The following is a 13,988-nucleotide window of genomic DNA, read 5'->3' on the forward strand; positions in this document are numbered from 1 at the left end:
ATTTTCACATTCATCTTGACTTGGAAGGCAGGATAGTCCAGGTGAGTGGGCAGAGCAGGAAATGTGGTTTGCCCTGTACTGACCTCGCTTGACCCCTCCGCCCCAACCTCCCCATCCCATCACCCCTCCACCGCCTCCAGCCTGCGTTTGTGCGAGGAAGATTAAGCCACTCTGACGAAGCCGTGTTTACAAATATGCAGGCAGAGGAACAGGGCAAGCGACTCTGAGGAGGAATAGAATACAAATTGCTTTTTTTATCTCTCTCAGGGCCTGGGCTTGAGAAAATGTGTTTGCGATTGGTGTTCCTCTGCCTGTGAAGGATAAAGCCTCTGCTCTGTGTTTGGGTGCTGGTTAGCATTCATTCTCTCTCTCTCTCTCTCTCTCTCTCTCTCTCTCTCTCTCTCTCTCTCTCTCTCTCTCTCCCATCCTCTCTCTGTACCTCCTGTTCTCTTTCTCCCCTCCTTTTCTCCTCCCTCATCCCAGGGTCTGATTTTCTGGCTGTTTCGCTGGTAATCAAGTAGTCTCTCTGCTCTCCTCTGATGTTTCCCTGACTCTGTCTCTCTCTCTATTCTCTCTTTTTTGAAGAGACTCTTTATGATTAACAGTCTCTGTGAGCGGCTGTCTGCTCGTGCGGGAGCCGGCAGAAATGAAGAAAGCATATAGATCAAGCTGGGAGATCTATAACTGTGTGCTAATCACTGCTAACACAATTATGTAGAGCTACATATTCTCCCTGGTTTATACAATCACACTCCACACTTCCATTTGTTTGTTTCAAAACTAATATTCTGCCATCATTTACTAACCTTTATCTTGTTCCAAACCTGTATGACTTCATGTTTCTGCTCAACACAAAAGAAAATATTAAATGTTAGTAACCAAACAGTTTTGGTCATCTTTGACTTTACACTGCAAAAAACACTAAGACAAATATTTTATTTTATGTACTGCAAAAAAAAAATTCATACAGTTTTGGGATACTATTATGGTGAGTAAATTCATTTTTGGTTGACTTACCTATACCTTTACATTTCCCCCCAAAAAAAATTGCTTTAAAAAAAAAAAGCCACAAATAGTTGCTTTTCTGCACATGTTAAGATTTTTAAATGAATGGTTAACTTAAACATTAAAAATGATGTTTCTCACTGATGTTTTTGTATTGTACGTGACTTTCTTTTAACAAATTTCCCTGCTCTTTTCCATACAGCAAATGTAAAAGGGATGGATGCTTTTGAGCTCAAATTACAAGTATCATTATATAATCCATATTTACTGTAATATAGTCTGTGCGACTCGTGCTATTTTCCAGGTGTTCTGAATCCATATGATAACCTTTTAATTATGTGCTGCTGAGAAACCAACTACCCACAATCTTTTACCAAATCAAATACAATTTTGCAATCGGCACAAGTAACAACTTAATTTTGATATCATATCACATGGATTCTGAAGGTTAGAAATGTATCACAGAAGTCGCATGAACCACTTTTATGGTATTTTTATTGTGCTTCATTGTATGGAAAAGAGAAGAAAAGTCATACGGGTGTAAGTGAACTGTCCCTTTAAGTTGGGTTAAACGGTTTAACCCACTTTCCATATTTTTGACACAGCCCCGTCATTGTGTTTGTCTGCTCAGCGTTTGTTGTGAACATTTGAAGCTGTTCAAAAAGCATGAGAGCAGTTTCCCCAGGGAGCACAGCTTTGTGCATAAATATTTCGCACAAATGGAAATAAAACAAAGCACTGCACGATCTGAAATGGTATTCATGCAAACCAGCCTCTGATTCATATTCAAAAGTCTAATATTACTGGGACATGTTTACGAATCACTTGCTCTCTCGAATCTTAATTGCTGATGAATCCAGGAACTTCAGCACGCTGAAAAACATCAGCGGTTTTCAGATAACCCCTGACCTTTGACACACACAGGAGAGACTGACCGTTCCTTTGACTTTCTATTAGCTTCCGTAATGAAACCGAGAATCCTATGAATAATGGCCTGCTACATCTGATGGAGACACAGATTCATTATTCAGCTCGCTGGTAGAGTTCGGCCCTGCCGTGGGCAAGGATCAGGAAGAGGTAGAGTAGAGAATGGGATCTCAGACAGGGTGATGGTGTGAATGGAGAATGAAGAAAGACAATTTCCCTATACTTCAAAGTTTTTTTCAGAGGCTTGAAGAGGAATTATCTCTCAATACCCCTGATATTTTTGACAAGGAACAGAGTGCCGAATCCTTTTCTCTTCATATTTAAGAGATAAACTCTCTTCAAAGCTTTCATGAAAGTTTCTGTAATTGTTATATTAGACACCAACAATCCCTCCCTTCAGGCAGCTAATCTCTCGTTTAAACTTTCTCTCCTTTTGACTCCAGCATGTAAGAGCCTCTCCTCAATTTGAGAGCCATCCACTATCCTTCGCGGGACGCAAATAACCGAGCTCTGTGGAGTCCCAGAGGCCCGCGTTCTTTGTGTTAGGAGCTCATGCATCACCAGCCCTCTCTGACAGAGAGAAATATGCCATTTATTTTTGTTTCACCCTGATAGAGGAAGACACAGAGCAGATGAAGGAGGAAAAAGGCTGCCTGTTGCACACGGTTCTTCATGAATCATGTGTCTGTCCGCAGAACTCTGGCCAGGCTTCAGGCCCGAAGTCACTTTGTCAGACAGCAGGACTTAATGGGCTATTACGGTACCCTTACATTGTGACACAGAGAGACTCATAGTAATGATGGCTCTATCTGCTCTGAGCCTCCTCAGCCCGAGGGCTGATCGGGGTTCGGATGTGTAAAAATACTTTTAGACAGTGTATGTTCATCTTGGAAGGATACCACTTCCAGCTTCTGTCTACTAATGATGTAATAGATCAACAGCAATCAACAGTCCCCACACCACCTCTACACACACTTCAGTCTGCCGCCGTTGTCCTTGACAAGTGGAGAGCACTGGAATGTTCAGTATTCCACAAATGCTCATCGTGTGTGAGAGTATGCTGGGGTTTAAGTGTGTCGAGGAGCAGAGGAGCACGGGGCCTTTGCCACCCCGCCATCCCATTACCTCAGCCTGCTCCGGCAGGGCTTTAACCTTGGCAGGCAGGCTGGAGGAGAGAGGGTAATTCTAACCTTAAAAACCTGCTGATTAAAGCTAGTTTTGTGGAATTCGATTCCACTTAATGCCTTTGGCCCTGAGCCCAGAGGCCTGGCATTAACATCAACAGACACTGTGTCTTCTGCCCGAGAGACGTGCTCAAGCGTGCACACACACACGCACACACACACACGCACGCATTTGTTGTACTGTCACAGACACGAGTGTGGGTAGTACACACACTATTCCTCCTCCTTATCTCTTTTTCTCTCTCTGTGTGTGTGTGCAATGATATTGGACAGCCTTAGGTGTACAATATTTCCTGTGTTATTGTTGTGTTTGTGATATTGATGTATGGCTGTGTTTACTTGTCCAGCTCGAATAATTAATTCCCCCTTTTGGGGTCTGTGTATAAACTGTTTTTGTTTATTTACAATGTGCAAGGTATTTTTAGAAACCAAATTACCATGAGGTGCAGGCGGCTTTGTCCCCATACCTTCATTTATTTCCACACATCTGAAGTTTGAGTTGCGACGGCAGTGGTGTTGTTGGATAAAGAGGTGGCTAAACTCAATGAGATGAGAATGCTTACTAGAGATGATACTGCTAACGTCATACTAGTAGATGATACTAGAAGGGTTACAATTTGAAGTGAGTTAGCAAACATTGTGGAGAATTCCAATTTATATTCAAAGGATTGCTCACCCAAAAAGGAACTTCTTTCTGAATTCTTTCATAAAAAAATTTTTGTGGTTGAACTGTCCCTTTAACAAAGTAAAAAGATGTTTGAAAGTTTAAATAAGGGTTTTACTTAAAATGTTAAGGTACCATAGGCATGACAGACAGAAATGTCACGTATAGATATTTGTACTTAATTTATATTATAATTCTTTATATTTACTAAATTTATTTTGCTTAAGGGCCATTTGGAACATGGCCTTATATAATACACTAAAAAATATATACACTATTATATTATATTATATTTAATTATATACACTAAGACTGTAAAAAAATAGGGCACAATGTACTGTCTTAATGTACTGTGGAATTTTCCATATCGATTTTTTCCCAGGTGTTTTACCCGCATTACGCATTGTGTCGTGTGTTTTAGAGTTAAAGGAAATGCCTGTAAACCTACAGATAGTGTCTTGCAGAAAATTACCCGTGCCTTTTCCAGTTTTCTTACAATTCACAGCTCTGCCACATTTTGAGGTGCAGAAGTCTTGGAGGTTATCAGTGTGTAAAGAAAGTTAGGTTGTGATTGGCAATGTGGCAGTCTGAGTCTTAGCGACAGCCTGTTACTGCTTCAACTAGCCATATGGGTTCAGCAAGGTAAGTATAGACCCGTTCTTCCTTGAAAGAGGCTGAATAACTTGCAGGACAGGAGACATATATGTGTCTTTACCTCAGGCTCAATTCTCTGCCCTTAGGCAGGTTTACTTACAGATGCCTGATTGATAATACAGGAACTTGATCTTCTTAATAAAACGGCGACTCTGCAATAGATGTGACAGCAAAAGGTTTCATAACCAGGACATACTCGTTTCATGTATGCACATAGTTATCCAGATCTGTTCAGTATTGCTGAAAGAAGAGTAAGGCATGACAAATGTACATGTTCAAGTGATTGGTAATAGATTTGTCTTGATTATCTACAAGGTCTCGGCTCACTATATCACTCTACGAGGCAATTTATCAAGTTGTCGCCAATGCGCTTTCAAATTGTATGATTGAGTATTCCCAACTGGATTCACTGTCTGATAAATTATTCCTTGTGTAGCGAGTGCTATAAGACAAAACTCTATCAAGGTTAGTGTGGGGTTCGTTGTAGCTGCTATACGAGACCAGAGAAACACTGTGGTGTCTGGTTTCCCTCAGAGGCTTAAGGGCCTCAATCAGGGTTGGCACAATATTTAATTTGATGCAAATGAAAATGAGGCTGTGATGTATAGAATATGAGTCTGTTTAATAAGGCAAGACAGGCAAACCCATTGTTTTTTTTTTCCTCATGCACTGAACCAGAAATCTCCATTTCAGTAGCACTTACAGTACATGCACCAAACTTTCCAGTTTTATTTCTATATCTATATTCTGAATGAGTTTTCAGAGGGGTTTCTTTATATATCATTCACCTGATTTATATGACATTTTATTCCTAGAAATATGGGGATTTTAGTTTTTCTGGCTGTTGACAGTATTTTTTTTATTTAAAAAGAAAAAGATTAAAAGAAAAAATATATCCCCTCTGTAAAAACCTTTAAAATTTCAACAAAATGAAACAATTTTAAGCCTGACTTTCCAAATTGGTGCATATTTAATCAGATAATACCTAATTTACAAATTTAAACATAACCTTTCTGTAATCTTGCAATACAAAACAATGGTCTTAATGTACTGCAATTAATCATCTGGGAAAAGTATGGTGATTTATATTAGTAATTTTTATTCTATTCGTTTGTATTGTCTTGCCTATCTTGCAATATTGAATACTGTACAATGTATTAAACGGACTGTATGTCTGTTCCTCACGGCCTCATTTTCATTCACATCACATTAAACGTGGCATCTACCCTGACTGAAGTTCATTGTGAGCGTCCCCTATCCCAACCGCACATATTGTCACATCATAAAACAGCAAATTGGCACCATACTTAAGATGCCATGGTCTGATTAAGAGTGCCTTCACACTTCATTATGGCCTAATGAGAGAGTCTCACATCTTCGGCAGGTTGGACACCTTGCGTTCATTGCCAGCCCGTCTGCCGTGATTGATGGCTTCGCGTAACACCTCCTATGAAGATGTGCACAATTGGCTTGTCCCAAACACAACTCAACTGTCTGACCATGTAACATCAGACCAAAGTGTCCTTCCCCTCTGATGGCCATTACTGATCCTCAGCTACTAGACCCCGACTGGAGGTCGGACCTTCATTTCAGTAGTCATGTCAAAGCAATAACTAAATCAGCATATCATCTGAAAAATATTGCAAGAATTAGATGCTTTGTTTCCAGTCAAGAGAAACTTGTGCATGCTTTCATCACCAGCAGGGAGGATTCTTGTAATGGACTCCTCACTGGCCTTCCCAAAAAGACCATAAGACAGTTGCAGCTCATACAGAACGCAGCTGCCAGGATCCTGAGCAGAACCAGAAAATATGAACATCCCACCAGTCCTCAGGTCTTTACACTGGCTCCCAGTTACATTTAGGATTGATTTTAAAGTATTATTACTGGTACAAATAGAGTATTATTACTATTGTGTTTGGGCCCTCTGTAGGAAATGGGAAAAATATTTTTAATTAATGTTGCAAACCTGTACTCTGACATCAAACCTACAGTTTAGAGTCTGGGAGTTACTTTGGATTCCTCTCTTAAGCTGGATAAACACATAAACACAGAATTAAATCAAGTTTTTTTCACTCGAAGCTGTTAGAGTAAAGTCTTTCCTATCACCGAAAGAGCTTGAAAGAGTTATACATGCTTTTGTTCTATCCCACCTGGATTACTGTAATTCTTTATATCCAGGAATATCCCAGTTTTCCATTACAAGGCTTCAAATGGTCCAAAACGCTGCTGCCAGATTCCTAACTGGGGTTCGCAAACATGAATATATTACTCCTATTTTATTGTCTCTTAACTGGTTGCTGGTGCGTTATAGAGTCAATTTTCAAAATATTGCTGTTTGTTTTTAAATCCTTAAATGGCCTTCTTACTTATCTGAACTTTTAACAGTGAATGTGCCCGGTAGGTGTCTACGGTCCACTAGCAGTTATAATCTGTCCCAGCCACATTCACGATTAAAGTCGAGAGGGGATCGCGCCTTTGCAGTTGTCGGTCCTAGGCTGTGGAATAGATCTGTCCTCTTTATATGAGTTTAAATGTAAATTAAAGCTGTATCTTTTTAACCGGGCATTTTTCTAAAATTCTCTAAATTATGATTTTATTACATTGTCTCAATGGTAATGGTATTTTGCTCTCCCTCTTATGTTTCCTGGACTTTTGTTTTGTAACGCACAGTGGTCAACTTCTGTTGTGTTTATTCGTGCTATATAAATAAAATAAATGAAATGAAATTGTAAATAAATCACTCAATGGGCTAGGACCTCAATACATTGCAGATATGATCAGATCATTAGGATCACATCAGCTAGAAATACCAAGGGTTCACTCTAAGCATGGTGAGTCCGCTTAGCTATTATGCCAGCCGCTGGAACCAGCTTCCAGAAGAGATCAGATGTGCTCCTACTGTAGTCACATTCAAATCCAGACTCAAAACACATCTGTTTAGCTGTGCATTTAATGAATGAGCACTGTGCCACTGTTCGTCCGACTGTTTGCACTATTTGAAAAAATATTTTTTATTCTAAACTGTTTTATTAATAAATAAAACTTAAATTAAGAATAATAAAATAATTATTCTTATTTATTTTGATTATTTTAATTACTTCTATGTAAAACACTTATCCACTGTGTATAAAATGTGATATTAAAATAAACTTGCCTTGCCTAGCAGAGCACATAGAAGACCATAGTCTCACACAAACAGAAAGTAAGCAAGTATCGGAAGAAATCACCCGCTACTGTTACCCTTTGACTGTCTTTATAATCTACTTTTGGACAGACAAAAATTCTGATCACAATGTTTATACACATTTTTCGCTGTGGTCAATTCATTTCAAGTGGTCAAGGTTGCTTGAACATTTTTAATTAAAAAATAACTGTTGGCTTTGAAATACCATACCTAGAGGTAATCACTCAATCAAGCTACCAACTTTACTGTTTTTGAACCACTGATGGACTGACCCCACTATATCTCAAATGGCCCATTTCACAACAAAATCTCATCTCATCAAGTTAGTCTGTTTTATATATACATTGAGAACAGTTCGTAATTTGTAGTCTTGCTGTTGCTTCGAATGATGAGTAAGTCAGACAGAGAAATGGAGAGAAGTCCTGCGTGATTGTGGGAATATAATTATGCCTTAATTGCTTGCCATTTGATGTGCTGTCATTTGTCACAGCCCACAGACAGCAAATAATGGCTTCTGTCATTGTCAGTTTGTCACATTGCCACGCAGCCTTGAGAGAGAATCAGCAAAGAGCTGAATAATATTTGTCCTGATTTACTGATAAACTTGTCTGTGTTAGAGATTTGCGGTTTTCTCTTTTGCTTTTTTGTGTGTATTATATCATCAAATGTTCTGAGAGAATGCGAGATGGTCAGCCTACCTGTGCCTGGGATTGTTTGTGTGTGAGTCAATATATTTTACAATTTCTCTCTTCATAAACCTAATGATAGAATCCCAGTAAACCTAATAAGCAGAGGCTTCCTGGGGCTAATTTATTCACTCTCCTGTCCACACAGTGCAAAGAACAGTAATAAAAAAATGTAATATGATGTTATACGATATTACAGCATTAGCTTAGCAACATGCTAACAGCAAAATCTATTGTTAGTCAAGTTGCTCTCGAAAAGTTACTGCCGAAACCGGTCTCCATTTGAGGTTCAGTTACTGTCAGAGGCAAGCTTGCTAGCTTTTGTAACAGAGCTTTACTGTTGTGTATGTGTGTGTAAGCCCTGATAGTGTGCAAACAGCGTGTGTGTAGCCGATGGACAGTTTACATTGATTCCCGTATCAGCTCTGACAGGTGCTACAGTCTGACACGGCCCAGGCGTCTTGTTTATGCTTGCTGAACACTTTTTGTATTTCTTAAATTGAGTAAACAGAAGCTGCCTGGGGCTAATTTATTCACTCTCCAGTCCGCACAGTGGGATGAACAGTAAGGAACCGCACACACCTGTCAATACCGCGGAACAGACACTCGGAGCGCTCGGCCTGGTACACATAGCAGACATCCACATATAGACATAATCTGTCAGATGGAGATGGAGAAATGTGTTCTCATATGTTTAAATCCAGATCTGGACTTATAAAAGCAGTGGCGTTTTGACGGACTTGTGAAATGAAGAGGCACTGCTTCCCTTGCCTACTCGGAGAAAACGCCCCTGGTAGAAAGCTTTGCAGAGATCTCCTCTGTCTGTCTGGCCTTCTCTCACTCTTTCTCTCTCTGTATTGAGGGACCTGTGAGAGACTCGGGACCTCAATGCTCTGCTGAGTATAGTGTTTGTTTGCTCATGAGTATCTGAGTGCATTGACACGGTCAGGGAATTTGTGTCAGCACAAAGACACACTCACTTGTTTGTTCTGTGCTGCTGCTGGTGATAGAAAGAAAGAAAGAGAGAGATAGATAAAGACTTTGGGCCCTATTTTAACGATCTGAAACGCAAGCATCCCGGGCGCTGTTGCTATTATACCGGGGGGATAAATAACTCTTGTGCCTGACGCAAATCTAAAATGGGTTGGTCTGAAGTAGCTACATTATTCATAGGTGTGGTTTGGGCGTAACGTGAAATAAACCAATCAGAGCGTCCTCTCACATTCCCTTTAAGAGCAGACGCGCTTGTTCCATAGCGGATTGCTATAACGGCGGATTTGCTGGCGCGCGCCAGAAGCGGTTCACAGCCGAGGAGTCCGACGTTCTCGCCAGGGCTGTAAAAGACAGAGAAGTGACATTGGGGATGGGAGAAACCCACCCAAATTAGCTTCGGTTAAACAGGCGTATAATAATTTGGGTAAATGTGTAAGCTAGATTTATTTTTTCACATCTTCATGGACACAACAATGATTTCCCCTGTGTGTTAATATGTTTTCTTGTAATAATGTATGATTTGCACAAATTATAACTGCTGCGTCTGTTTAGATTAGAGAATCAAAGTGTATGCGCGTTGTTCACACGCTACATAATGGCCAAGCATGCGCCCTTAAAATAGCATATGACTAACGCGCAATGCGTTCCCTGGTGCTATTTTGCAGTTCCAGAAAAAAATTCCGCCACTGACCAGTAAAAACCTAGTCTAAAGTCAGTGGAATTTTTTTCTGTAACTGCAAAATAGCACCAGGGAACGTTTGCGCCGGAACACGCCTCCTCTTTTCGCTGAACCGCCCCCGGGAGCGCAAGTTCATTCACTAATTTACAGACGTGCGTCTGTGGAGGGAAAAGTCCGCTATGTGTCTGGTGCAAAATAGGAATGAATCATACATGCGTTGGTGTACAAAGTCAATTGCGCTGGGTGCAAGATAGGGCCCATTATCTATGTTCTGAATGTTCTTACTGTCTAACTAAATGAATACTATACTGTATATGTACCTGCTAGATAATTGTCACATGGCCTCACTACGTTGCATATTTAATTCAGCAAGTGGTGTACAGTTATCAGCACAAAAATAAAAATGGTTGTTAATGCAAATCATCAAAGTTTGGAGTTGGTAAGATTGTTTTAATGTTTTTGAAATAAGTCTTTTATGCTCATCCAGGCTGCATTTATTTGATCAAAGACAGTAAAAATATAATACAATTTAAAATAGCTGTTTTCTTTTTTTAAATGATTTGTGTGAAATGATTCACACTGTGAACAGTAAAATACATTTATATTAGTGGTCAGTCAGTATGGGCCTGTGACGTGCAGTATATTATTATTTATATTCTAAGCTTGAGTAAATACTACAGTATATGTCTTCAGAACACTAGTATGCAGGTTTTTGCCTTTGTTTACTCAAAATCAACTGTACTATGTAAAAATATATGCTTTTGTAGAAACAATCTTGCCGACGAGAGGAGAGCGAGAGTCCTCCTGCCAAGACTAACAAGATTTCTCTCTAGGATTGATCCTCCTCCTATCTATACCATGTTAGGAATTGCCAAGACTCTGATCTTTTGTAGAGCTCTTTTGAAATGGTATTGTGAAGAGTGCCTTAGAAATACCTAACTTCAATTGAACTATAGTTTTGATTTGCACACTTTGTGATCCAACACTGGACACACAATCCTAATTGTATGCCACATTATCATTGCAGTATAACGGTGCCCTTAACCTCTCTTAGATTTTTCAAAGAAGTCCATTATTTCATTGTGTGTGTGTGTGTGTGTGTGTGTGTGTGTGTGTGTGTGTGTGTGTGTGTGTGTGTGTGTGTGTGTGTGTGTGTGTGTGTGTGTGTGTGTGTGTGTGCGTGCGTGCGTGCGTATGTGCGTGTGCGTATGTGCCTGCAGACATGTGTACATGTGTGCATATAGTCATGCAAGTGTGTGTGTGAATGCACCAAGACTGCTTTGTTTTCCAATTCTCCGCAGGTAAATAAATATTCCCTGTGTGCGTTGTAGAGGAGCCGTAACCATAGAAATGGATATTTGATTTATTCCAGAAAGAGCCAAGCTCTTTGGCTTGAGTGCTTGCAAACAATATGTTTGGGAAGAAAGCCGGCACCCAGCAACAGCTCAGCATCACAGATGTCTTCTCAAAATCACATGACTCATTTCAGCCCTGGCAGACCTCAGTCCTGTACGTTGTCTGGCCACATGGGCGAGAGTCGCTCCTCAACCTATATGGGTCAGTAATGCCAGCAGTGTGGCAGAGGAACTAACTGAAAGCGGCGACACTGCTAACATTTTTCAGCAGTGTGGTAGTAGTTTAGTCAATTTTGTAACAGTGAAATGTGGAAAAACTCTACATCACTGTTTCATCTTTGGATTATACACACAGCTTTTTACCAGAACAAATGAGTAATCATTACCATTAATAATATATATATTTTTTTTATTATTGATAAGATTCCTGAAAGAAGTCTCTTTTGCTTACCAAAGCAACAATATTAATACATTTACAATTGTATATATATATACAATTACTGAAATTAGCTTTTTTTTTATCAGGCTCCAATGTTTAGGTATAGTAATTTCATTTTAATAAAATGAAAAGGTCAGTAATTGAAATGGCTTATTTTCAAAAATGTGACTTTAGTAAATTCATTGAGTTTTAAAAAAATGTACTGTGTTTTTCTGCAAAACCAGTTAAGTCCATGTGTGCTTATTTTGCAAAAACCTTTGACAATAAGACATAGTAAACAGTTGCGAAATCACTAAAGATGCAACTGGAAACATTGCAAGTGATGAAGAAGCTGATCATCCACACAGTAGGGGGAGCTGTGATGCAAGTCACTGCCGTGTCCATTTACATCAGCACGAGGAACTAGGGGTGTTGAAAAGAATCGTTGCATCGATTTATCGCGATGCAGACCTGGACGATTCTGCATCGATGCAGTATTAGACCATAATCGATTACAGACTACTGACATTTCTCTGACTTCTTTCGTCACTTACGAACTTCTCGTGCGAGTAAAATGGTGGAGGGAGGTGAAACACAAAAGCGAGTAATAGAAAATGCACCCACTATTTTAAAATGTACACCTTGCGTGGCTGCGAGCGTGTGCATGCTTTTGTGTTTCGAGCACGGGTGTGTGTGAGCATTATTGTAACACAAGTACTCTTGACAGTTTCATGCGCTTTTAGTATTTACTAGTTTGTTCTAAATGGTCCTGTCATCTGCTGTGTTTAGACTTAAGTTGTGTTAGATGTTTGCAGAGATAAAATAAAAAGGGAGTTCATTTATCTGACGGCTTGTATTAATTGAAAATTTAGGCATGTGCAGTTATAAAGCTAATGTTTTACTGTAGCAAAATATTTAGTTTAATGTTACTCTCCATTGTTATGTTTTGTCTTATTTGTATACATTTTAAATAAACTACATTAGATTAAATATATATTTTAATCAATTATTCATTAAATTAAATATCAGGTCTATTCTAGAGTAAATCTGCTGAACTGTCTGTTTCTATTTAAATGTAGCACTGTCAGAGAGGCGGACCCCATAACCCCTACCATACTTGTTTTTCAGATATAGCCATACCGAACAGGGTTCTTTACTAACCATGTTTCCGTCTGTGTGTTTTTCCCCAGTGTCTGTACGGCTGTTACGTCCACTCCTCCATCATCCCCACCTTCCACCGCAGGTGCTACTGGCTTTTACAGGTAAGACACCTGTTGGGAACTCAGTTGCCTATTGTTATTTTTCCGAAGCCATCATACTTTTCCCCCTCTTTTCCCCCTTTCCACTTGGTGCTGAGCAGCACACCTTCGAGTGTAATTCAGCTGTAATGGAGAGAGGCAGGAAGATTAAACGTTAACCCCTCAGCCCGCTGGAGCCTGAGCTCCCCGTCTGATCAAAGCTAACCTCGAAACTACAGCCCAACACTGAGAGAGGTCCAGAGAGGGATCGCATGCAGATGAAGCCTTTAAAAGAACTCAAAAGAGAGATATCAGGCTTTTAGGACATATACTAAGGATAGACTCACAAGTGACAGCCACCATCGATCATGAAACACAATAATTGCTTGACTTTTTTAAAATCACTTCACACACGTTCAAAATCCAGTAACAATAATTCATAGATTTTTTTCATTTAATATTTTTAATTGCTGTGTCATTTTGATGGCACATTATGGCAAAAGTGTTACTTGCCATAGAAGACGCTTATTAATGTTAAAAACACTGTTTACTGTGATACACAATGCTCCTAATTGGAAGAACATTAGTGCTTTGGCATCTTACTTATTACCGACTTTGAAAACGTGAAAGCTTTTGTAGCAACATTTCCATCTTCTAAGAAATATTATTCTCAGTCTGTCCCGTGTTCTCTCAGTTTCCTCTAAGCTGAATCGTGTTCTGCTTCACTGCCGCTTCAGTTGCTCAATTTCTGTCTCCAGGATAGAGCAAGTTGTTCCAGCATGACTTTGTCTTACACATATGGTGGCAGCCTCACTGTGTCCCTGCAGTCTCAACCTCAGACTGTCTCAGACAGTGTCTGTTCGCTGATTTCTGATACATACTGCGCAGAAATCTCATCAGTTTTGCCAGGTTACTCGTCAAATCTTTGAAACATATTCAAAGTTGAGTTTGAGCCGCCTTAGTAAGTAGGTTTGCTGCGATAGTCGGTGTTACTGGTG

At 39.7% G+C, this 13,988-nt stretch overlaps 1 protein-coding gene across 3 annotated transcripts in view; it reads left to right on the plus strand.

The window, feature by feature from the left end:
- The window catches only part of camta1a (calmodulin binding transcription activator 1a), a 364,067-nt gene that overhangs the window by 279,103 nt on the left and 70,976 nt on the right, over nucleotides 1-13,988 (plus strand). For all 3 annotated transcript variants that reach the window (XM_079588277.1, XM_079588278.1, XM_079588279.1), the window contains exon 5: nucleotides 12,943-13,014. In XM_079588277.1, the coding sequence (XP_079444403.1) occupies nucleotides 12,943-13,014 (72 nt within the window). The remainder of the gene's footprint in view (nucleotides 1-12,942; nucleotides 13,015-13,988) is intronic.

Source organism: Phoxinus phoxinus (genome assembly GCF_949152265.1).
Source record: "Phoxinus phoxinus genome assembly, chromosome: 18".
In the NCBI taxonomy this organism is placed as follows: Eukaryota; Metazoa; Chordata; class Actinopteri; order Cypriniformes; family Leuciscidae; genus Phoxinus; species Phoxinus phoxinus.